At 40.7% G+C, this 23,351-nt stretch overlaps 1 protein-coding gene across 1 annotated transcript in view; it reads right to left on the reverse strand.

Annotated features, from left to right (window-relative positions):
• Positions 1-7,968, reverse strand: part of NEDD9 (neural precursor cell expressed, developmentally down-regulated 9) — a 121,140-nt gene extending 113,172 nt beyond the window's left edge. The window contains exon 1 of the mRNA XM_012734138.1: positions 7,926-7,968. Coding sequence (XP_012589592.1) covers positions 7,926-7,937 — 12 coding nt within the window. The 5' untranslated portion in view covers positions 7,938-7,968. The remainder of the gene's footprint in view (positions 1-7,925) is intronic.
• Positions 7,969-23,351: the final 15,383 nt, after the last annotated feature.

Below are 23,351 nucleotides of genomic sequence, written 5' to 3' on the forward strand. Positions count from 1 at the left end.
AGCTGTAGCTGAGTAGTTATTGCCTAGTGAGGTGTGAATATATGCTTTGGTATAAGGTCTGTTTGGTTCAGAAAAGAGAATTATTGGCATATTTTAAGCAGAATTAGTTCAAAATATCAGATATAATTATTTTAATTTAGAAAGATAACACAACAGGTAAGCGGACCAGAAAAATTTGAGGCAGACCCACCTGCAGACTCAGAGTACCAGAGATAACCTACTATGGGGTTGCCTGGTGCTCATAGAATCAAAGCAAAGGGTCTGCAAAGGATCTCAGAATGTTACTGCCAATGGCTTAAGGCTTGCCTGCCCTCAGTAGACATAGTCTTGCCAAGGGACCATAATGCACCTCCAAGCTCTCCTTCCTTAGATGCATTCATGACATCCAGAGGGCCTCTGGAGAAATGTTTACATGAAAGCAGCATTTTTATTTACAATCAGGTGGGAGATTTTATCTTAATTTTTCCCTCCCGACCTGTTGGGGAGAAAAGCCCTCAAAATGTTAAATAATTGCATAAGAACTTTAAAATGAATAGAGCTAATACACAGCCTTTAAACACTCAACGTCAGACCTCCAGATGAAAATTTTAAAGTCCATGCACAAGATCCAGATGTATGTTACCATTTTGATGGTAAGGACATATTTTAATAAAACAGATATGGAATTAACGAGTGCTCAACAGATTGATGTAGATAGTCAGAGGTGTGTGACCAAGGTGCATCCAGATTTCCACAGAGGAGTTACTTAAGCAGGGAAGCCCTGCCTTCCACAAAGCTTTCATCACATGTCGTGAGACCACCCTGGTCTGGGCCTTTTTCCTTATTCTGTATCAGATGTTTTTTGGAAGCCTTGATTTTTTCTCACATTTGATCTCACCTTTGCAGAAGACAGTCATCAAGATATGTTTTCCATGAGCCAGTGTGGACGGCAAGTAGGCTGACGCCCTCCAGAACGTCTCTCCCTGTAAACACTGTCTCTACCCTTTAAGTTATCTTGACAGAATCAAGTACAATACTCAAGCTTTAATAGGTGACTTTTGGCCTCCAAATAAAGCATTACAGGATATTCTGTTTCTATTTTTCTTGACTTTCTGTAAAGTAATGTTATACCCCATAGAAGCCAAAAAGCATTTCCCATAATTAGGGCTTTACTACTGGCACTTGCTCTTTGAAACATTCATCTGCCTGGCTTTCAGTCAGAAAGGACTGCAGCAGAACTGGAATTTTGTAACAGAATGGTCAAAGTCCTCCTCACCCTGGGTAGAAGGTTCTAGAAACAACGTTCCTCTGTATCGTTAGATTTCATGAACACTTTCGTCTTTTAATTACAGTTAATGGGAATGGGCAAGAGGCCTCTTGGCCGGCACTGAGCTGTCACTGATTAGCTGTGTAACTTGTGTTCTTTGGGTCTCAGTTCCCACAAGTAAAAACAAAACCATGAAGAGATGAAAACGAGGGGCATCTGAGGACTCCCGGAGGCAAATGCTATTAACATCTTTGCACTGCTTTACACTTCTCAACTTTCTTTGAGCCAACAGAATGCTGGTGACAGTGATGTCCTGGCCCTTTCCCTAAAATGTCCTACCCTCTCTTTGTATGGACACTTTGTGTCGACTGCTGTCCACAAAGGGCCTAAGAGGTTGGGGACATGTGGTGGAAGACACTCAGGTCCCTGAGGATTGCTCTAGCAGATCAACTCCCCTGTCACAGCTTAAGCTGCATGGTTATAGGGCTGGCTTATTCCTGCTGCCTCCTGCTGTTCTGCCCTCGGTGATGTGTGGTGCGTGGTGTGTTTGTCCAGCACCACAGTCTGTGTTTCTAAGAGGTACAGAGCAGAGGAGAAAACTATCTGAGCACATGAAGGAAACACGAGATGTAAACCTACTGTTTTATGAACCTCGTATTCAAAGATGTTTCCCTACCTGAGCCAGTGAAAGAAAGAGGGGTCCTGGGAAACACTGAAAGAACAGGGTATCCATGGAGCTTTCTTTTTTTCTTTAAGATTTATTTACTTATGCCTACAAGAATTGGGGTATAACTCAGAGATGCGGGGGTGAGAGGATTTACCAGAGACAGAGCGGGGAGCAGAAAAGACAGATGTACTGAAATATACTCCTTGAGGGGAGCAGCAGACGAGACAGGAGCGGTCTGCTGTGCCATGTGGGTCAGCTCCCTGGCCAGGGATCAGACTCATGCTGCAGTGGCTGTGATAGCTTCATGGTGCTGGGACTTAACTCCTTGAGCCACAAGGGAAGCCCTGTGGATCTTTCTAGTATAGTATGGCCATGCATGTTATAATGCCCCATTAAATGTGGGGAAGTAACATTTAAAAGAAACTAAAGGCATATTGTGGGAAAATAATGACAGAAGCCTCCATCACTGATAAATAACTCAGAATAGGCGTCAGGACAGAGGGCTCACTGCCCCCTGCACTGTTGATGTCTACATGGAGATTGTGGACAGCAAGTCACCTTGTGATATTTTTGTTGTGCTGCTCCCAGAACTTTTTTTTTCTTTTGGTCATATGGAAAATGATTAAGTCAGGTGGCTGCTGATCAGTTAGACAAAATACATCAACTGAGTTTTTGTTTTTATATGTTCTTAGTTTAGTCCTTTTTCAGAATGGGTTGCTGCAGATAGTGTTTTCAGCTTGATTTACTTCTACTGAGTGAAAGTACTATTTTTCAAGAAACCCCCAAAGCTTCATATTTTAGAATAAATGAGGCTTCTTTGTGGGAAAAGAAAGCCACAGAAGACACTGAGAAACCACATGGCCCCATGTTAAATCAGGGAAGAGTCTGGTAGGGATTTGCAAACACGTCTACACTCAGGGGTCACTTTCTGTCGTCCAGCTCCTGTTTACTTTTTGGACCTTGGTCAGTGTCTTTTTGACAGTATAATTTCTGCAGTGCACCTGGACTTTGTGACCCATAATGAAACCCAGAAAGCCTCAGCAATCCTGCCTGGGGAGTTTGCTGTAAGTGAGAAAGTTAAATCTCTAGGCCGACGGGCTCAGCATGTATCGGGAACTCCTACACCTGCAGGTACTTCATCTTCAACTGTGCTTCCCATTTTCCAGACATGCTCAGGGGATCTGCATCCCCCAGTAAAATTCCTGGCTGTACTACAATGCCTTGTAGTAGTGATTGATACAGCAATAAAACTACCGCTTGAAAAGCAGATTTGGTTTGATTCTGTCACTGACTTAACTATCTCATGCTTTAGCTTCGGAATATGCAGGAAGCACGCAAGACAGAGCAGTCTTTGAGCAGTCTTTGTGATGTGATGTGTCAATCCATGTCCATAGACCTAATTACAGAGGCCCTCCCTGGTGGCATAACGGGCTAGGACACAACATTGCAAGGTAGCTGCAGCCGCTTCAGTGCGAGTTCCATCCTAGGCCCTGGAGGTGACTACATGGTGCAACAGACCTTTCCTGACCTGACCGCTGCTCCACTCAATAGTGCACTTCGTTGATCTGCCTGTTCTGCTTCCTGTTCTGCCTCTGGTGAATCCTCTGTCCCTGCACCTTTGGCCGTACCCCAGTTCTGTATGTATAAATAAATAAATACATATATAAAAAGAACTAATGACAAAAAAGAGTGGCAATGTCCTGGGCCAGTTTCTAGGCTCTGGACTTCTACTCTTACTGCCATAGCATCCACACCTCCAGCAAGGATTTCAAGATTTTCTGGATTTCAGAAACTCCCAGGAAGTTGGCTAATGTTACACATCTCTGGTCTTTAGTTTAGGTTCCCTCCTCCAACTTATAGTCACCAAAAATGAGGCCCAGGAACCTGTATTTTAATAATCTTTACAGGTGATTCTGATCACAGCAAAATTTGAGAAGCATTGTCCTTCCAGGTGTGAGCTCAAGCCTGTATTTCTAGCTTGTAATCAGTTACCATCAATGAAGGAACAGCCTTTGGATGCCTTCTTTAGGCCAAGCATTATGCATTTTATTTAAATCTTACATCAGTCTAAATAAATTGGTGTTATTATCTCATTTTGTGGAGAAGAAATTGAAAGTTCAGAGAAGGTAAAAGGCGCAGAGTATAACAAAGAGGTGAACCCAGATCTCTTTGGCCTCAAAGACCTTGCTTTCTTCCTCACTGACCATCCTGCTGGGCATTTTCTGTATGCCTAGAGTTGAACTAAATGTTTTAGGGTTCACCAGCTGATGTCCAATAGGTGGGCCAGGCAGGGATATAAAGGTCCAGCTTCATTGCTTTAGCTAAAGACCAAACTGAAGGGCCACCTTAACTTCTAGGATCCTGGCAGTTAGCCAGAGTCTCTGTTGTGACCACACTGTGGTCCAACTCTCCCTTTGCCTCATCCTGCCTCCCTCCTGTGAATGGACACTCTGCAGGCACTCCCCATAAACCTGCCTGCACGTGTCAGTTTCCATTTCTCCAGGGATCTCAACCTGTTATGTTCAATCAAACATTCCTTCTGGGTAAGTTCTGTTGCTATTTTGGCAGTAATAAGGGCATAATTCTATCTCCTCTAAATTCACATGAGGAAGTCTTAACACCCAGGATCTCAGAATATGAGTGTCCTTAGAGATGAGGTCTTCAAAAGGGGTCACTGTGGTAAATGAGCAGTTAGAGTGACCCTCACACAGCAGGCCTGGTGTCCTTGTCCAAGAGAGGATGAAGCAGAAAGATCCTGTGAGGACACAGAGAGGAAACCACCATCTACAAGCCAAAGAAAGAGGCCTCAGAAGCACCCACAACTGCTAACACTTTGATCTTGGACTTTCAGACTCTAGAACTGTGAGAAAATTGATGCCTATTTTGCAGTCCCCACCCTCCAAGCCTGTTGTATTAGCTGTGGTAGTCCCAGGGGATGCATACAGCATATTAGGCACATTTCAACATTGAATAACCATTTAAATAACATTTCACTTTTACACTTAAAGAAAAACCTAGAAATCTGAAAAGGTTAAATTGTCTTTGAGGTATAATGAAAAAAAGGTAAGAAATCTTAGTAGATAGAGCTTTCACATTTCCTAAAATACGTCACAACAATCATACTTTTAAAGGGGCGAAGCCAGAGTATGTGACATTCTCTATTTCATCGCATATCTCCTTTCTGGGACTTTTCTCCCAAGCCACTACAGTGAACTTGTATTTAAGTGAAAAGAGGAAAAAATGTCCAAGTTCTGTTAGTCACCGCTTTTTGGCCTTCTGTGAAGTAATAGTTCAGTTTGGCATTTGTTCTTCAGAGGAACCATAACAGCCCAGGTCCAGCCACCAGCTTTCTGCCTTCATGTAAAGAAGAGTGAGGATACCGAAGAAAAAGCTTTGCAATTTAAAAGCTTTTCTTTTAGTCTTTCCATTCTTGTAAGCCAGCATATTAATCATCTCCAGAGGTGCATTAGGGAATGTCTAACTACCAGCTCTCGGAAAGTGAAAGAAAATGAAGCAGCCCAGACACCTAGTCTTTGTTGTAACCTTTTCAGATTTCTAGGTTGTTCTTTAAGTGTTAAAAACGAAAGGTTATTTGAATGGTTATTAAAGATGGAAATGTGTCTAATATACTCTACGTGTCAGTCCGCTGGGCTGCCACAGCTAATACCACAGGCTCGAAGGGTGGGGACCTCAACGACAGGCATCGGTTTTCTCACAGTTCTGAAGTCCAAAATCAAAGTATTAGCAGCTGTGGGTCCTTCTGTGGTGTGATAAGCACCGGTCATAGCTGTTATCAAGCTACCTACATGAGCTCATGGAGAAGCCAGGGCACATGGACCTGAACTCACTGGCTCACATGGACCTGAACTCACTGGCTCCTGGCAGAGGACAAAAAGACCAGCTCATCGCCTCGGGGCTCCCACCTTGGCAACCACTTGCTCACCTCACAAGGATATTTGCAGCTGCCTGGGGCTAGCTTTCATTGGAGGGGCTTTTTTTGGTGATACCCAACGATGCTTTTGATAAGGGGTTTGTGAACTGTGCACAGGTTTCCCCCAAGGATTTTTTGACTATGCCCTCACAGTGTCTTCGTAGTTGCTGCTGAACCAGAAAATCATAGCCTAAGGACAACCGGCCACCAAAGGAAGCCAGGCTGGATTCCCAAGAGTCTTCCTAGAACTGCTTCTCCATCTCCTCTGTCTGCAATTTCTTGTAGCTGCCTACACATTGCTGCTGTGTGCTGGAGAGCAACTAGTTTCATTAGAAGCATCGACTGGCTTGGTAGGTGCCAAGGACAACTCCAAGCATTTCACATATTCATCACCACAACTCCTTGAGGGAGATGTTGTTCTCATGCTTATTTCAGCGACAAAGAAATTGAGGCCCAGAAAGTTTAAACGGCTTTCTCAAAGTCCTACTGCTTGTAGGATGCGAGTCAAGTCAGGTCTGTATGTTTACCAGCATACTACTTTCAAAAGAAAACTGCACCACATCCTAAGCAAGCATTGGTGGCAAAGATCACATATCCCTTCTTATTAGATGGTGCTAATAATTTCAAAATATTCACATTCTACCTAGTCTAGTCTGAAATTATGTGTGTGTGCGCATTGCTTGTGTATGGGTAATATTGTAATAAAATTCAACAATGAGGAGAAAATCTACACAGAGGTTACTGAATCAATGAATGCTATCAGTTCAGGTGGTAAAATTGTCTGGTTCCAGGTCTAAAATTGGGAATCAATGTGTATTTGAAATAATACGTGTGATTTTCCATTGCAGGGACTCAATGAAATGAAATAATGGTTTGCTTTAGAAAGTGCTTTTCCCTTCCTTCTTTCATTCTTTCTCTCTCTCTCTCTCTCTCTTTTTTTGTTGTGTGTGCGTGTGTGTTTATACCAGTTTAGTAAAACTGGTTGAGTAAAGAGAGAAGAGACTATTCTTACCTCACTCTTCATTAAGAAATTAACATTCACCTGAAGAATCCCAAATGAATGTAATTTGCTCTAGTTTGTATTTATAACTTTATTTGGTCCCAGCCTCTAAAATATTCAATTCCATGTCAGATTTCTGTCATAGAATCCTAAGCTGAGGAGAGATTTTTAAGAAGACATACTTTAAAACATTATAGAGATGAGAACCTGATTTTACACAGAACACATTTCATCATTTGTCAGAATGTTTATAGACAACCTTTGTCATTTTCCATAACCTACAGAACCTTGCTCTTGCACATGATACAGTAGCCTCTTGGACTGGCGTGTCTGTCCAATGCTTTTGTGTTCGTGTTGATGGTTAGTTATCCACAGATTGTTGATGTCAACAGATAAGGAATTAAACTGTTTCCCTTTGAGTGCAATTTACTTCATGTCCATTTTTCTCATTTACCCTCTAGACAATCTTCCTACCACCATTTCATAAATTGGGGTACAGATGTACAGAATGTGAAGAAAAACTATCACAGTCACTGTGCCTCCCAGTGTTGCGAGTGAGGACATAAATCTGACCCCAGGTGCCAGCACACATTGCCATCTTGGCCGCTCACTTCAGAAGTAACTAACAGGCCACTGCATATACCTTCTTCTACTTAGTAACTTTCCCCCATGTCAAGTTGATTTTCTTGTGGAATGGCTGAATAGCCATGCAATGGTTAAAAGGTAGCTGGCAGGCAGAAAAGGAGGTGACAGAAAACTCTAAATAGCACAGACTGCAACTTCTGAACGTGTGTGAGCACTAGTTATAGTAAATGTATATTCTACTTAGATCTCCAAAGGCTGCTTCCCCAGATATTTCTGAATAAGAGAGGGTTTGCCACTAGGCACTAGGGTCTCCAAATTCAAAAATGCACCTACGTGGAGAAAAATTTGTCAGCCTAAATATGCCTTTTTATTTCAAATATCAGTTGCAATCCTGGGTGACAATGGGCACTTTGTATTACTGTTTCAAAGGTTAGTCTGAGTTGAAATGGACAAAAAGGGACAGCACAGGATGGATGTGTTTTCCATCACTACTCACCCATGTCCACATTTTTCCAGGTGCTTATCTCTGTTAAGCCAAGAAATGTTGGAACTGTGGATCTTGAAAAGGACAATTCCAGTATTTTAGTCTGTCGGCCAGTTTCTCCCTTTTCATAACTCTTCTTAAAGAATACGCTCTATCTTCATGCCAGCGCATGCCATTACAGATGCCACAGCTTCCTGAACCTGAAAAGAGACATTAAAAACATGAAAGTGGGTAAATTCTGTAGACGTTGACACTTTTCATCACTTGCAGATTTGAATCATAGCAGTTGGAAATCCATTGTCTCATGAATGAAATCCATCATTATCCACCCATTCATCCACTCACTCATTTATTCATGCAAGAACAATAAATAAAAGCTCATACTGTGCCTTAGATGAAACTTCAAATGTGTGTAGAAGGTGGTCCTGTCCTTAAGGAAACTAAAGCATATAGGGCTATAAAATGATAGACTGTGAGGTGGGCCTGCTGAGAGCACAAAGGAGGCAGAGGATTGGCTTTGGGCAACATCTGAAGGCTGTGGTGATGTTTGCCAGGTGTTTTGCAATGGATAGATTGACAGGAGTGATTCTTCCTCATCTGAAATCTCCAAAGTTATCCCTGTCATTGATATAACTAATTTATCCCCTCCTCACCCCACCAACCCCTTGTCCCTATTAACTAGTCTAACACACTGCTGCTTTTAACATTTCAAGCCACCAAAATCTGACTCTACCTCTCATCAGCAACTTGTGAAGGTCACTGGCACATATGCTTTTCTTGTTTCCCGAAAATGAGGAAAACTGGTGTTTGGCAATGAGGCTTTTAAACAGCTCCGACACAAGCCCAGGACTTGATTTTTTTTTTTTTCAGTAAAAAAAAAATTGACTGGATTTTGGTTGACTAGTCTTGGCCAGTTTTTCAATTCCCTTTCATTATTTAACAGCCATAAAGTTCAATTTGGGGATAGTGTGTATGTGTGTGTGTGTACATTTTGGGACCAGAGTCAAAATATGTTTTTAGAAAAATATTAATATTTAGGGCCCTTCCTGGTGGCACAATGGGTTAAAGCGCAGCACTGTAAAGCTATCCACAATCCCCTGCCATGGAGGTGACCCACACATGAGGCAGACCTGTCCTGTCAAGTCCGCTGCTCCCCTCAGCAGTGTATTTCAGTCTGTCTTTCAGCTCCCCATTCTGCCTGGTGAATCCTCTCACCGCTCCTGTACCTCTTGCCTGTATCCCAATTCCTTATGCATACATAAATAAATCTTTAAAAAAATAACTAGTATTTAAACCATGGAGTACATGGATTTTTTTTTTTTTTTGAGATTTAGGAATCTGAATCATGGTAAAAGAGAGTGTTGTTTTTCTATCAACTAGGAAAAACCAAAGTACATGGATGCTTTAAAATATGGAACAGAAAAGAAGGATTATGTCTGGTTCACAGCAGAAACTCAGCACACTGTGTAATGAACCCACCCAGCTGCCTCCCTGGGGGAGTATTCCTAGAGCTATTTTCCAAATACAGGGTAATTAGGAGTTGGTCTCTTTTCACTCCTAGTAGGAGTGAAAAACCTACTATAATTTCGGTTTGATAAAAACAGTGTTTATCATGTTAGTTAAAGGGGCATGTGGAGTTTTCCTCCAAGGCACTTACAGTGGTCAGGCAAGAGGACATGGGACCTTGACTCATGTGCTCTGTCTGAACCCATTCATGGTTATCCAACTACTTCTGCCCCAAGGCAGAACCAGAAGAGGAGTGACTGTGTGTCTCCAGCATTCTGTTCACTTTCACTCCAGGTATTCACCTTTGAGGTATTTCAACAGCCCTATTTCTGTGTTCAAAAGGTACCAAGTTAACAACTCAAAGCTCATTTGTCTATGGGGACCCTATAAACGACAGCACCAGAAATGATGTAGTGATATAAATACCTATATATTACACAGATAATACTGATTTTGTGAATTATTTATTGGATCACATGCAAACAGAAAACTGTACACATCAATGTAGAACTAAATAAATTGCTATTAGGTAACTGCCCAACAAGTCAAGATCTAGAATATGGCCAGGACCTTGGAAATTTTCTTGGTGCCCACCTAAATACAACCTTTTTTTTTTGTCCTTTAAAGATAATCCTGTCCTATTGTGGGAATACTACTATATCTCACAAGGAAACACTGTGTTGGGACTTCTAGCTTCCTTGCAGGTATGTATTTATAAAGGGAGGGAGGCGTCTAGGCAGCCAAGAGACTTTGTTCCTCTGTAGCCCATATCTCCCTTTCTAGACTATGTGCTGAATACTGGGATATCGGTATTCCTGGTCCACATGACTCTAAACCTACTTTCTGGTGTTCTTAGGCCTCTTCTTCAGATCAACCTTCTTGATGGGTAGACTAGGAACACAGAGTTGTAGAAGGATGTGACTGAAGGAGGATGACCCTAAAGGATTAGGGGGTGCAAATACTTGAGTACAAGGCCCTTGATATGTGGGGCATGGAAGGAGAAGGGGGAATGGAACAGAGGTCTAGGGTTCAACTCTTCTGTGCCACATGCCCCAGTGAGAAACTTTAAGTAGTACAGAAATTCTAAGGTCCAAGCTGGCCATGCAGGTTGCCATGATATATTTGTCCATGTAGGCTTAGAGAACTTTTTTTAAATTAATTTATTTATGCATGCAGAACTGGGGTACATGCCAGAGGTGCAGGGGCAATGAGAAGATTTACCAGAGATAGAGGGGAACAGAACAGGCAGATTGAAGAGTACACTGCTGAGGGGAGTAGCAGGCAGGTCAGGAGAGGTTTGCTGTGCTATGTGGGTCACCTCCGGGGCAGGGATAGAACTCATGCTGAAGAGGCTTTAGCTTCTTAGTGCACAGCACTAAGCACCCTGCTGCACCACCAGGGAGGGCCTGGAGAACATTTTTTTATCTAATGACCTATTGGTTTAATTTACAACTTTTGAACAATTAAGCCTGTGATAAGAAGATCTCCATTTAGATCCTACAAATGTGAGGGGTAGCCACATTGAACAGTAACTATCTTGACTGCTATGGTAATTCTCTTCTTGTCTTTTCTTTCTTTTTTTTTTTTTTTTACTTTACCTTCTTAAATCTTCATTCCTATATCCTATAGTCATTCTTTCCTGTTTTTGAAAACTGAATAAATGGATCACACACTATGTATTTTTGATGCTGACTTACTTTAATAAAAAATTGTGTTTGTGAAATTCACTTTGTTGCCTATACCAATGGTTGTCATTTTCATCACTATATAATTTTCGATCAGATATGCATCTCTCCATTTTAATGTTGATGGCTATTGTCTCCAGCATGAATAATTATGAATTATTATGAATAATACTCCTACGCAGATATTTATCTATTCTGTTTGTATATAAACTTGTGTATAGGAATACTGAATGCTGAATGATATAGGTAGATCTTCAATTTAATAGAAAATATTAAACTGCTCTTCAAAGTTATTTCAGTTTATATTCTCACCAGCAGGGTATGAGATTTCCCATTGCTCTTAACAGTCCTTTACATTTATTTTTAACATATTTTGCTAGAAATACCTTTATTATTGTACCACTCCTTTATACATTTTCCCCCACTTGTATCTGAAGTGATTCTAATAAATTGGGGTTCCAAGTGACTGCTAATAACATCAATTGAGTTCTAAGGCAATAATAAAATCAATATTTAAAATGCTATCTATAGGACCTCCCTGGTGGTGCAGGGGATTAAGTCACAGCATTGTGAAGCTATTCACAGCCACTGTAGCACAAACTTGATCCCCAGCCAGGGAGCTGACCCAAATGGTGCAGCAGACCTCTCCTGTCTCACCTGCTGCTCCCCTCAGTGCTGTATTTCAGTCAATCCACCAGTTCTGTTCCCTACTCTGTCTTTGGTGAATCCTTTTACCCCCTGCACCCCTGGCCAATACCCCAGTTCTTATATGCATACATAAATAAATCTTTAAAAAATTATATCTAGAGTTTTTATTTGAAACTAAAAGAAGATGTGTTGCCTGGAGGGATTCAAATGCATCAAGTAAACAAGGTTGGCATATACAGCAATACAAAGTAACACAAGGATTAGTAGACTATCCCAGAAGTGAACCAACACACCAAATCTGGAATTACCTTATTGACTGGGGTGAGTGTGTCCCAAAGCATGTTGTGACAATTATGGTTGTGCTGGCATGAGCTGCTGCTTTCCCAGCTGAGGCCAGTCGGGACCACCTCAGAGGATGAAAATCAGCTGGAGGAGTCCATCAGCTGGCAGCTAATTAACATGCCCCATCTGGCAACATCTGTTATTCCAGGAGACAGCAACAGGCATGTGCTGTGGCCAGCAGAAATTAAGGGACATCTACATGCCTCTTTACTAGAAAGGGACAGTGTCCTCATCTGCCCTCTCCGTTCTCCACCTGTGGAGGCCCCTGTGCTTCCTCACATTTCCCTTTCCTCTGGCTGGTAGCCTCACTTTCCTTGCCTTCTGGAGCAAAACCCCAGCCTAGGTAAAGTAAACTGCTTACTTTCTCGACATCAACTGCCCAGCTTTCCAGCATTGCAGGAAAAACCAGCTACTTTGCAGAGAGTGCCTCTAGAAACCCATGGCCACAAACACCATCTGGGCCCTGATGACACAAGGCAGCCCATCTCTGTTCTCCAGGCAAGCTCACCCTCCCACCCTTCCATTTTTTCTATTATAACAATAATACAGCCTCTGCTATAATTTCTTGGTGTCTCTACTCGACACAGCTGCTTGCTGTCTTTTATGCACAAGTTTATTTCAAACTTTCTCCACTCCCTTTAATGTTCTATTTTTATCATCTGTCCCTCTATGAGACCCAAGGCAAACTGTACTTTAGTAGCAATCTTCCATCCCGATTCATGAACTAGCTGAAATCATCTGAAAGTATCTCTTTAATTTCTTTGTTCCATATCTGTAGGTGCATTTGGCATCCAAACCCATCCATTTTCCCGCCTCTTCTCCTTGTAATGAGAAAGAAGCATCTTCTTTCAAGCTACTCCCCCTACCTGGGCCTCAGTGCGCATCCTGTTTCTCTGTCCAGGGGACAGCTCTGTCAGGGTGCTCTCTCTCTTGACTTCTTCCCAGGAATGCTCAAGTGGGCTCATGTTTCCCTTAAGAACCTGTGTCAGTACCTTGGCTGACTCAGTCCTCCATTGGCTTGACCAAGGCCTTCATCCCCAAAGGTCAAGAAACAGTGCTAGGTTAAATTGTGTCCACCCCTCTCAAATTCAAATATGGAAGGTCTTTACTCTAGTAGTTTAGAATATGAGCTTATTTGAAAGGAAGGTTATTGCAATGTAATTAGCTAAGAGGAGGTCACACGGGAGTAAGGTGACTCCCTAATCTAGTAAGACTGGTGTCTTTATTAAAAAATAAATTGGATACAGACACATATAATTGGATAGCAAAGTGAAGATGTACAGGGAGAAGGCTTCTACCACCTACAAGCCAGAAAGAAGGCTGGAACAGATCCATAATGATGGATCGTGGAACAAAGGCCCTCTCGCTTTCATTTTACAGAGTCTTGCCAGCCTTGTCTACAGATATGACGGTGGTTTCCATTACAGTCAAGACTGAGGCCAGGCTCTTCTTTTCATTCTAAGGCCCAGGCTCTTCAAGCATCCATAGACAGTCCCATTTAGATATGCCTCACCTTCCTTACCCTCTATCTGCCCAAATTACGGACCTCATCTTCAAGTCCAATTATAATGTTTTTAGATTTTATTTCCTTTCTTAATGAATGATTTTGGGCATCGTTCAAATGCATTTCAGGTACTCCTTCCCCCATCTTTCACCAAAATTTTTTTAAATGTATTTATTTGTGTATACAGAACTGGGGTACAGGCCAGAGGTTCAGGGGTGGTAAGAGGATTCACCAGAGACAGAGGGGAGCAGAACAGGCAGATCTATGAAGTATACTGCTGAGGGGAGAAGCGGATGGGTCAGGAGAGGTCTGCCACGCCATGTGGTCACCTCCGGGGCAGGGACCAAACTCAGGCGGAAGTGGCTTTAGCTTCTTAGTGCTGGACTTTAACCCAATGTGCCACCAGGGAGGGCCTCACCACACTTTCTTAATGATGCATCCTGTAATGTTCAAGCTTTCTCTTTCTGTAGTTACTCCTTCATTCTAGCCTGTGTTCCTTCATTCTCATTAGTATTACACCTTGGCTTTGAAACTTGGCTACATTCCTCATATCTCTATAATTCTTTCTTCACAGTGCAGTTAAGTAAAGCTAAAATTTCTAAAACATAAGTTGGATCATGTTAGTCCTCTCCCTAAAGTTCTTTAGTCGATTGAAACAATATTTTATGACATTAAGGAATCACTCCTAAATGCTTTGATGTGAAATGGCATTTTAATTATATTTCCTAAAGAAAGTGTTTTGTTTTTAGTGATAGGTGGTGAGTATTTACAAAGCTGCAACTCCCGTGAGGTGAAAAGAATGGGGGAGATATAATGAAACAAGATTTTCCATGTGCTGAGAACTATTGAAGCTGGGTGATTAATGCTATTCAATCTATGTTTGAAAGATTCTATAAAAAGTTGTTTTTAAAATCTAGTTGCAATAAAATAAAATCTAGTCCAGCATAACCAACACCTCAGTATCTTTCCTATCATTCAACATTTTTACATATGACTCATGAAACATTTCATGGTCTGACTTCTGCCTACTTTCTCTCAAGTGCAGGGCATTCAGTGCTTAGTCTATATCTGAAATAAATGGGTAGATGGATGGAAAGAAAAATGCTTGGGTAGAGATATAATAGATGGATGGAAGGATGGATGGATGTTTCTTTAGTCTGACAGCCAATCCTCATATTTAGGGTCTTTGATGGAAAGGACCTGAGTAGCCACTAAGATAAGTCACATTCTTCAACCTTTTATATCATCCATTCAGCCATCTGTGACTGACAATATTATAAAAAGTTGACAGAAAAGGACCAATGACCTCAAAGTCAGCTAACCTGTGCTCTAGCTCAGGTTGTGATTTTGGGCAACTCAGACATTTCTGGATGTCATTTTCCTCATGTATAATTTGAAGAGATCAGACAAAAATGTGTCCACCATTCTATATATGATTTAGAATACCACCTGGATTATCATTTTTGGGGACCTAGGAAAGGCATTGACCAAAATTAGTGTCTCTGTGTCTGTCTTTGGAAATGCTACACTGTGTAACATTTCCACTTTGTTTGTTCCTTTGAGATAAAACTGGAGGTAAGGATGAAAATGCAGAACTATTTAATTTAAGGCATAGAGTCTAAACATTATCATTCATGAACCTCATATATTGAGTGTATCTATCTGGTTGCTCTGGACAAATCTCCTGAGAGAATAGTGTCTAAAGTGGGTAAGATTTATGGACAAAGATGTCAGAAAGAACTTTATCAGGGGACAATATTCCCCAAAGGAACACAGGGACTGAAATCAACTGGGTCTCCCTTAGGGTTCTGCCTGAGAGGAATCCTGGGCCTGGCACTAATGCCATCTGCAGCGTACCCAGGCCATTTACTGTCTGGCTACTAACAATAGTTGAAATAAGGTCTCTTGCTAACTTGTCTTCCTTGATGATTTCATTTCTTGAGGCTATGGAGCCTTTCTAAAGTTTTGTTTGCCAACCGATGATGGAGTCCTACCATGCTGGGATTTGCACAGTTTGTTTTGGTAGGTAACTAAGACAGAAAGACAGAGTTAATTAAACTCTTCATAAAACAGTCCATCAACTAACCTGATTGTAGAGCAAAAGGTTAGATTTTTCACTGATACTTGGCAGAAAGACTGTGTCCTTTAACATTCTCTTGGGAACTATATAGGACTCATCCCAGAACCCTGTGTTCATGTTACCTATGAAAACATTTTTTGTTACAGATTATACTTTTTCCATTTGCGTAAAGACAATAAATAAATACAAATAATCTTGTCAGACCATGGCAAATAAGAATTTGTTAGGGATTTAATGTTTTAATGTATTAGACACACTAGAATCTGAATGGTTTGGCTCAATGTATCCATTTTAAAAGTTGTTGGCACACAGTTTTTCTAGTGACCTTTTGTTCTTTAAAAAATTGTAGAGAGAATTTTAAGTGAATTGGAAATTCTCAAGTATGTTTTAAAAATCTGTAAAATAAGCCTTTCCTTTGTTTTAAGTGAGTAAACTTAGTAGAGAGAGTTGAGAACTAAAAACCAAAGAGTTGTCTATTTGTTCATCTACACATGTCCAAATGTGTACTCTAGAGATAGAGCAACAAAGTAATGTTTTAAAAGTTTCTACAAACAGCAAGCTATTCCAAGCTATGATCAAAATCCTGACCAAAAAAAAGGACATGACCGTAATTATGAAATAACTATGGGAGAAAGTCAGAGTTATAAATCTTTTAAATCCTTTTGCACCTAGGTAATGTCTTGCTGAGTGAGTCATCCAGGGTCTTAGTTGTTGCCTGCAAATGTTTAGGAATCTTCTGGTAGGAGAGAGGACATTTTATGTTGCACCTTCTATTCCTGTATAATTCTTGTATACTATTTCAACTCCTCCTTCATCCATCTGGCATTAATTTGTACTCTCTTTCTTTACTAAACTCTGACTCATCTCTGCCAGGCCTTGAAGTTCCCTGAAGACCATGCTTTCTGAAAGGGGGTGCCGGAACCTGGAGACTCAACTTGCTACTGTCCACAAGGAAAGTAACAATCTCTGGACCCAGTCTCAGAAAATGGGGCCATCATTCACTCAACCATTAGAGTTCAGTGGAAAGGTTATCCTTGGTGCTTCCTTCCTTCTCTCTCCCTTCATCTATCTGATCAACAATGGAGCTTATCATTTCTACCTCTTTAAATTCAGCTCTTCCTTCCTATAACTCCATCTCAGCCGCCACTGCTTAGCTGATCATCTCTTTCCTTAACTGTTTCAATTATCTACACACTTTATTTCTAAGGCAATGAGGAAGATTTTGAAAAGGTTTAACTGGAAAGTAACTTGATCACATTTTCTTGTCATAAATGTCACACTGAATTAGAGAGGTAGTAGCTACAGTGGATGCTGAGAGAAATGTATCACAAACTATGCTAAAATCCACTTGAGATATGAAAAAGAAGTGATCCCTTAACATACACAAGAAAGAATTAATATTTAGCAATCAGAATGGAAAAAGTTTAGTAACTGACTGGAATTAGAAGGTAAGGGAGAGAAGTAACTGTTTAAAATAAGTATCTCCCATGAGAAGCTTAGGAGATTAAGTCAATAATGGTACCATCAGAGAAAGAGGAAATAAAAAAATTAAATAAAGAAGTAAGAAAATGATGAATTTAACATGTTGCATTCGTTTCATGTTGGGTATATCTTCTAGGAAAAGTATCTATAAGCGATTGTATATATGTCTGGAATGCAGAGAGAGATGAATGTTGAAGATACAGATTTTGAAGCCATAAATTGAGAACTGGCAAGCTAAAGCACAGAAATGTATGACATCAGTCAGGATTTGTAAAACAAGATAGGGAGATGCAGCTCTCTGGAAAATATCACCCCTGGAGGGGCACACAGAGAAGAAAGGGCTAGAAAGGTAGGAAGAAATCCGGATTCTGTGTTATAGAAAACAAGAGGAAAAAAACTTTAAAAATTAGATTATAGACATTCTAAAAGAAACTGGTTATCTTGGATTAATGGGGACAGAGCCAAATATCATTGGGTTGAATAGTGAACAACAAATAAGAAATTGCAGACAGTAAGTCTAGACTCATTTTTTTTAAACTTTACAGTAAAGAAGAGAAATGGGGAGTGGAGCGCCAGCTATGAAACTATGGCCGTAGGCCCATGCCATGGGCCACTGTGCAAGAAAACGGAAAGGCCACGATGGAGGCTATTTCTATGTTAGCTTGACTGGGCTACGCAATATAGAAGCACTACTCTTGGAATTTTATGAGGGTGTTTTTTAGATGAAATGGACATTTAAAAATTAAAATGAGTAAAGCATAGTGTGCTTCCAGTGCAGGTGAGTCCTTTTCAGTCCATTGAAGAACAGAAAGACTATCTCTGAGTGAAAGAAAATTCCACTTGCCTCAATGTTTTTGAAGTGGAAAGTGAATTTTACCTACTTCTAGAATTGAAGGGGTTGACTTTTCTGGGGCTTATGAGTTTTCAAAGTGGATTCAGACTAGACCATTGTTTCTCTGGCTCTGGCCTTCAGACTTACAGCTTAGATCATAAGCTCACCTTGCGGATATTGGGGACTTACCTACATCCATCCATGATTACATGAGTCATTTCCTTATAATAAGGAAGTGTGTGTGTGTTATACATGTGTGTGTGTCTGTGTGTGTCAATGCTATTGTTTGTCTCTATGGAAAACACTGAGTCATCCATACCAGAAAAGGAAAAAAAAAAAAAATAGGAAAGGCAGGGTGAAGGGAAAGAGAAAGAAGGTGTAGGAGGAATAGGTCCATGAGTGTCTACGTGCTTCAGGGATTGTTGGTAGAAGGTGGGTAGCTGCTTATCTGTTGGTAATCTCTGATTGCATTGATGACTCATTCATGTTACGTAACTAGAATTCACCTCTAGACTTCACTGTTTAAGAGCTTTTTGCCTCATGGAAGTGGGACTCCCTCACTTGTTTTCTCATTACTTAGCAGCTGTTGCTAGTATAAGGTCATACTTAGAAAATTGACCCTCAATAAGATTACTCAGGGATTTGGCTGCTTGTTTCCTGACCATTTTGTCATTTGGTTGAAAAAAGAAACAGTTCACTTTTCTGAAGTGATATTACACATTACTTTGAAATATGTTTATAGGCCAACTCTGAAATCTATGTTTTCTTTTTTAGTATTCATGAAAGAAAAATTTTTGTTTTAAAAAATGTTTTGTTGTTTTATTCTAAAAAGCTTCTATGTTAATCTATCTTTTAGGAAATATCTGCTGACTGGAAACAATAGCATAGGTAAGAATTTGTCCAGCTCATACCCAATTCATTTTTTTTTTTAGATTTATTTATTTATGCATACAGAACTGGGGTACAAGCCAGAGGCGCAGGATCAGTGAGAGGACTCACCAGGTACAGAGTGGGGAGCAGAATAGGCAGATCAACGAAGTACACTGCTGAGGGGAGCAGCAGGCGGGTCAGGAGAGGTCTGCCACGCCATGTGGTCACCTCCGGGGCAGGAGGGGATCGAACTCATGCGGAAGTGGCTTTAGCCTCTTAGTGCTGTGCTTTAACCCACTGCACCACGAGGGAGGGCCACCCAATTCATTTTTATCAGTCATATAACTCCAGAAAATATATAGGTGATTTAAATGAGAAATTTCAAATATAGACACTTCAAAAGCATTTCATTTCTGCTCTTTCTTTATAATCATGTTTGTTATACTGCCAAAGTGACATAAAGTAATCATTTTAGTAAGAGTAATCATTTTATTCGTGGTTACAGCAGATGCTACTTGCTGTAACTGCCCAACTCAGAAAGATTCTATCGCTCGCTCTGCTTTCTTGGTAGGTTTCAGATTTTAGTTTGAATAGTAAAATCATGTACTATTGTCCACAACTGCCTAACCCTTGGGTGGGTACTTGACCTAAGTTTGAACTCACATCCTTTATTCACAGGCTGAGTTATTCACTCGGTTCCTTTGCAAGGTGAAATTGGAGGCATGGCTGTGTGCCTGCCTCTGGTGCCGTGAGCTGCATCCTCGTTTCAACAATGACCACTTTCCTTCCTTTCTCACTAACACCCAGCCTATCAAGCTGAGTGAATGCTACTGTATTACTTGCTGCCAAAAGAATCTTAACTTACTCAGTTGCATTAAAAAAAAAAAAAAGTAAAAAATACCCCCTCCTTGAATTGTACAATGAAAACTCAGGTTTTAGAATTTCAATGCTAATGTCTGTGGACAATGCAATGAAGAACACAGTGTTCTAACTAAATAACAAACTATACTCTCTAACCCCTTTTTTATACAAAGGAAGTCTCAGGAACTAGTCACATAGGGACAGCCCATCCTTCTACAATGATGGTAGAAGTAAAATCAATGCAATGCCTTGCCCATATGTATCAGGATTATGCATGTTCATCCCTGTTGACTCACTCAGGACATTTGAAGGAATTTTTGCTACAAACACACTTCCATGGGTTGCAAAAGGCATAGTACAATGTTGCTTGCTAAAGTATCATTGGCAAAATACCAGAAACACCCAAAATTTCTAGTAATATAACAACAGAATTGGCAAACAACAGAATTATCAGAAGGATGAATGTGGGCCTCCCTGGTGGCCTAGGAGCTAAGTCTCAGCCCTGTCACTGGTCCATACAATTGGAGTACTATGGTGGTGTGAAAATAATGAATGAGGTCTTTATGCATGGAAAGAGCTCTAAGAATAAATGGTAAATGAAAAGAACAAATTAGTGGATTTTGTAGGCTGTCATATGAAGCTAACAATATCTATTCTGGTTTATGTGAAGGTGAAAAACCTCTGGATAAAGAAACATAAGTTCATACAAGCAGTTTACTTGTTTGTATGAATGTGTCTATGGGAAGACAGGAAGAGATGTGGGCAGATTAGATAGAAGATGAGACTAGGAAAGAGGCTTTACCTTTGTACTTCTCAAAAGGTTTTAAGCAATGTGATACTGCACATTGTCAGCTATTCAGAAGGGAGAAGATGGGGATAATTCTCAATAGAGATACCTTCATTTTAGAAATCCATAGGAGAATTGTTAGTAAAGAAAATACTTGAAAATCCTGAGCAGAGAAACACTGACACTTGCAAATAGTGGTCATAATAGCATGTCTTGACTTTAGTTATAGCGTCTTTTCTTAATTGTTCCCAAGTGGCAGGAAAATAATTGCAGAACCATAATTTCTACCATTTGCGGCTATTTCTACCTCAACCAATGACAACATTCTCCTTGATGAATGAGAGGAAACTAAAACTCTAAGAAGTATGCAAGGAATGAGGCAGGAAATTCCTTCCCTGTGTATTACTCCTCATATTTCACGATGGAAAATATGCCTAAAATTTCACTGTGTAAAAGAGAAAAACCACAAAACTCACACTAGCATATAGAAACTAAAAATTGCTTTTTGCCTTAAGATAGGTTTTCCTATCGGAGTGATTCCTTTCCTCCTATCCATAATAAGAGCCAAAGAAACAACTTAACGGAAAAATTGCCCCCCATAGTAGAGATAAAGTGCAGGAGAGCTAGTAATATTTGTTTCAGATAAACAACAAATAATTTGTATACTAAGACATTGAACACATATATATGTGTATATATATATACACATATATATGTATGTATATATATTCATAGCTTATCTGTTTCAGATAAACAACAAATAATTTGTATATTAAGACATTGAACATATATATGTATATATATTCATAGCTTATCTGAACTTCAAACTTAAGTGGGTCTTCTGTATTTTCATGTTACTAAATCTGTCAACTGACCTTTAAGATTTAAGTTACAGATGGGGAAGCCAAGGATGTCATTCCAAGGACATGACAACCAAAATTGAAAATTCCCCTTCTCTTCGAGTCAATCAGATACCCAGGCATGAGGTTCCAAGCGTGACCATTCCACTGAATGTCTGTTCCTAGCACATGGAGACTGTCTAGTTCAGAGTTCCTGCTCCAGGTCCTGTGGATAAAACATGAATGCCCCCTTTACTATGGACAGCTGACACTTATTACTCTATTATCAGAAGGACAAATGTAGGCCTCCCTGGTTACCTAGGAGCTAAGTCTCAGCCCTATCACTGCTATAGCCTGAGTTTAATCCCTGGCCAGGGAGCTGACCCACATGGTGCAGCAGACTAGCCCTGTCTGGCCCTCAGCTCTCCTTAGCACCATATTTCAGTAGATCCACCTATTCTGCTCCCCACTCTGTCTCTAGTGAATCCTCTTAGCCCCTGCTCCTCTGGCTTGTACCCCAGTTCCTCTATGCAAAAAAAAAAAAAAGATGTTTGACTTTGTGTTTCCAATAAAAAATATGGGTACATGCTGCTCTCCTTATTCTCTCACCTTCCCTGCCCATCTTATGTCTTAAAAGTACAGAATGACAGTCTATTGAATTGAATTATCTCTACTCAGTTCTTCTAGTGACTGCAATATGACCCAAGATAGACCCTTTCTGGCATAAAGATATCTGCAAGCCTCCAAGGTACTGGTTGCTCCTTGAGCACGGAGTTAGAACAAAGGCAAGGAAACCGTTGTGACAGCTGTTTCCTCAGAAACCTAACTGCCTAGCCGACCATCTTTTCAGTTAGGCAGTAGTCTGCTCATGTGTTCTCAGTGACCCCTTCAGGGAAAGAGAGCAAGCCTATCCTCAGAGATACCAGCTTTAATCTGCCTTCCACTGTTTCAAGGCACTACTCCTGTTCATGACCTCCCTCCCTATTTCCTCCTCCATCCAAGAGGAGTCCTACATGGGAAAACTTCTTGGAACTATGCCCTTGGTTCATATCCCACTTATGTGTATGGCCAGTTCTATGAATCACAATACTATTAATGCCGAATGACATAACGATAGTGAACAGGCTCTCAGCACCTTCCAGAGACAGAAGAGATGCGTGAACCCTACAAATGGTAGGTCATTTCCCTGAACATCACTCCTCCCAGGTTATAGCTCAAGATGAGTCCATTCTCTGACTTCTGAAGTGTCCATAGCATCAGAGGCCAATCATGAGTAGTTTGTCTTTCTGGAAAAGGTAGGCTTGGGAAGAACAATCAAAACCAATAGCTATGCTAGAATCAGGCGATCTATAGTAGTAGTAGAGAAATTGCTTCTTTCCCGAATCTACAGCTTCTAAAAAAAAAAAAAAAAAGCAAAACAAAACACTGAAGGCCCTCCCTGGTGGCACAGTGGGTTAAAGCACAGCACTAAGAAGCTAAAGCCACTTCAGCACCCTTTTGACCCTTGCCCAGACGTGATCCACAAGGCTCGGCAGACTCTCCTGACCTGCCCACTGCTCCCCTCAGCAGTGTACTTTGTCAGTCAGCCTGTTCTGCTCCTCATTCTGTCTCTGGTGAATCTTCTCATGGCCCCTGAACCTCTGGCCTGTACCCAAGCTCTGTGTGCACAAATAAATCTTAAAAAAAAAAAAAAAAAAAAAAAACAAAACCCAACCAAACAAAAAAAGCTGAAGCTACCAGCAGAGAATAGCAGTCACTGCAGTGATTCAGACACTAGATTCTCCACACGTACTATGGATGAATAAGTGAGTGTGTTACACCATAGGCAGTGATTTGAAAGCACGATGAACCCAGTGAGGTTAGTAGGGCGGACATACAATCACTTGCAAACAAGTAGCAGGCACAATGAGCAGGGTTTTGTATTTCTCTGCAGGTTTTCTATTTGGTCTCTCAGGGGAGTGAGGAGAAAATCAAGTCTGAAACTCAAAACTGTCTCAGCCAT

The sequence above is a fragment of the Condylura cristata genome, unplaced genomic scaffold (assembly GCF_000260355.1).
Source record: "Condylura cristata isolate star-nosed mole 26May11 unplaced genomic scaffold, ConCri1.0 scaffold00046, whole genome shotgun sequence".
Taxonomy (NCBI): Eukaryota; Metazoa; Chordata; class Mammalia; order Eulipotyphla; family Talpidae; genus Condylura; species Condylura cristata.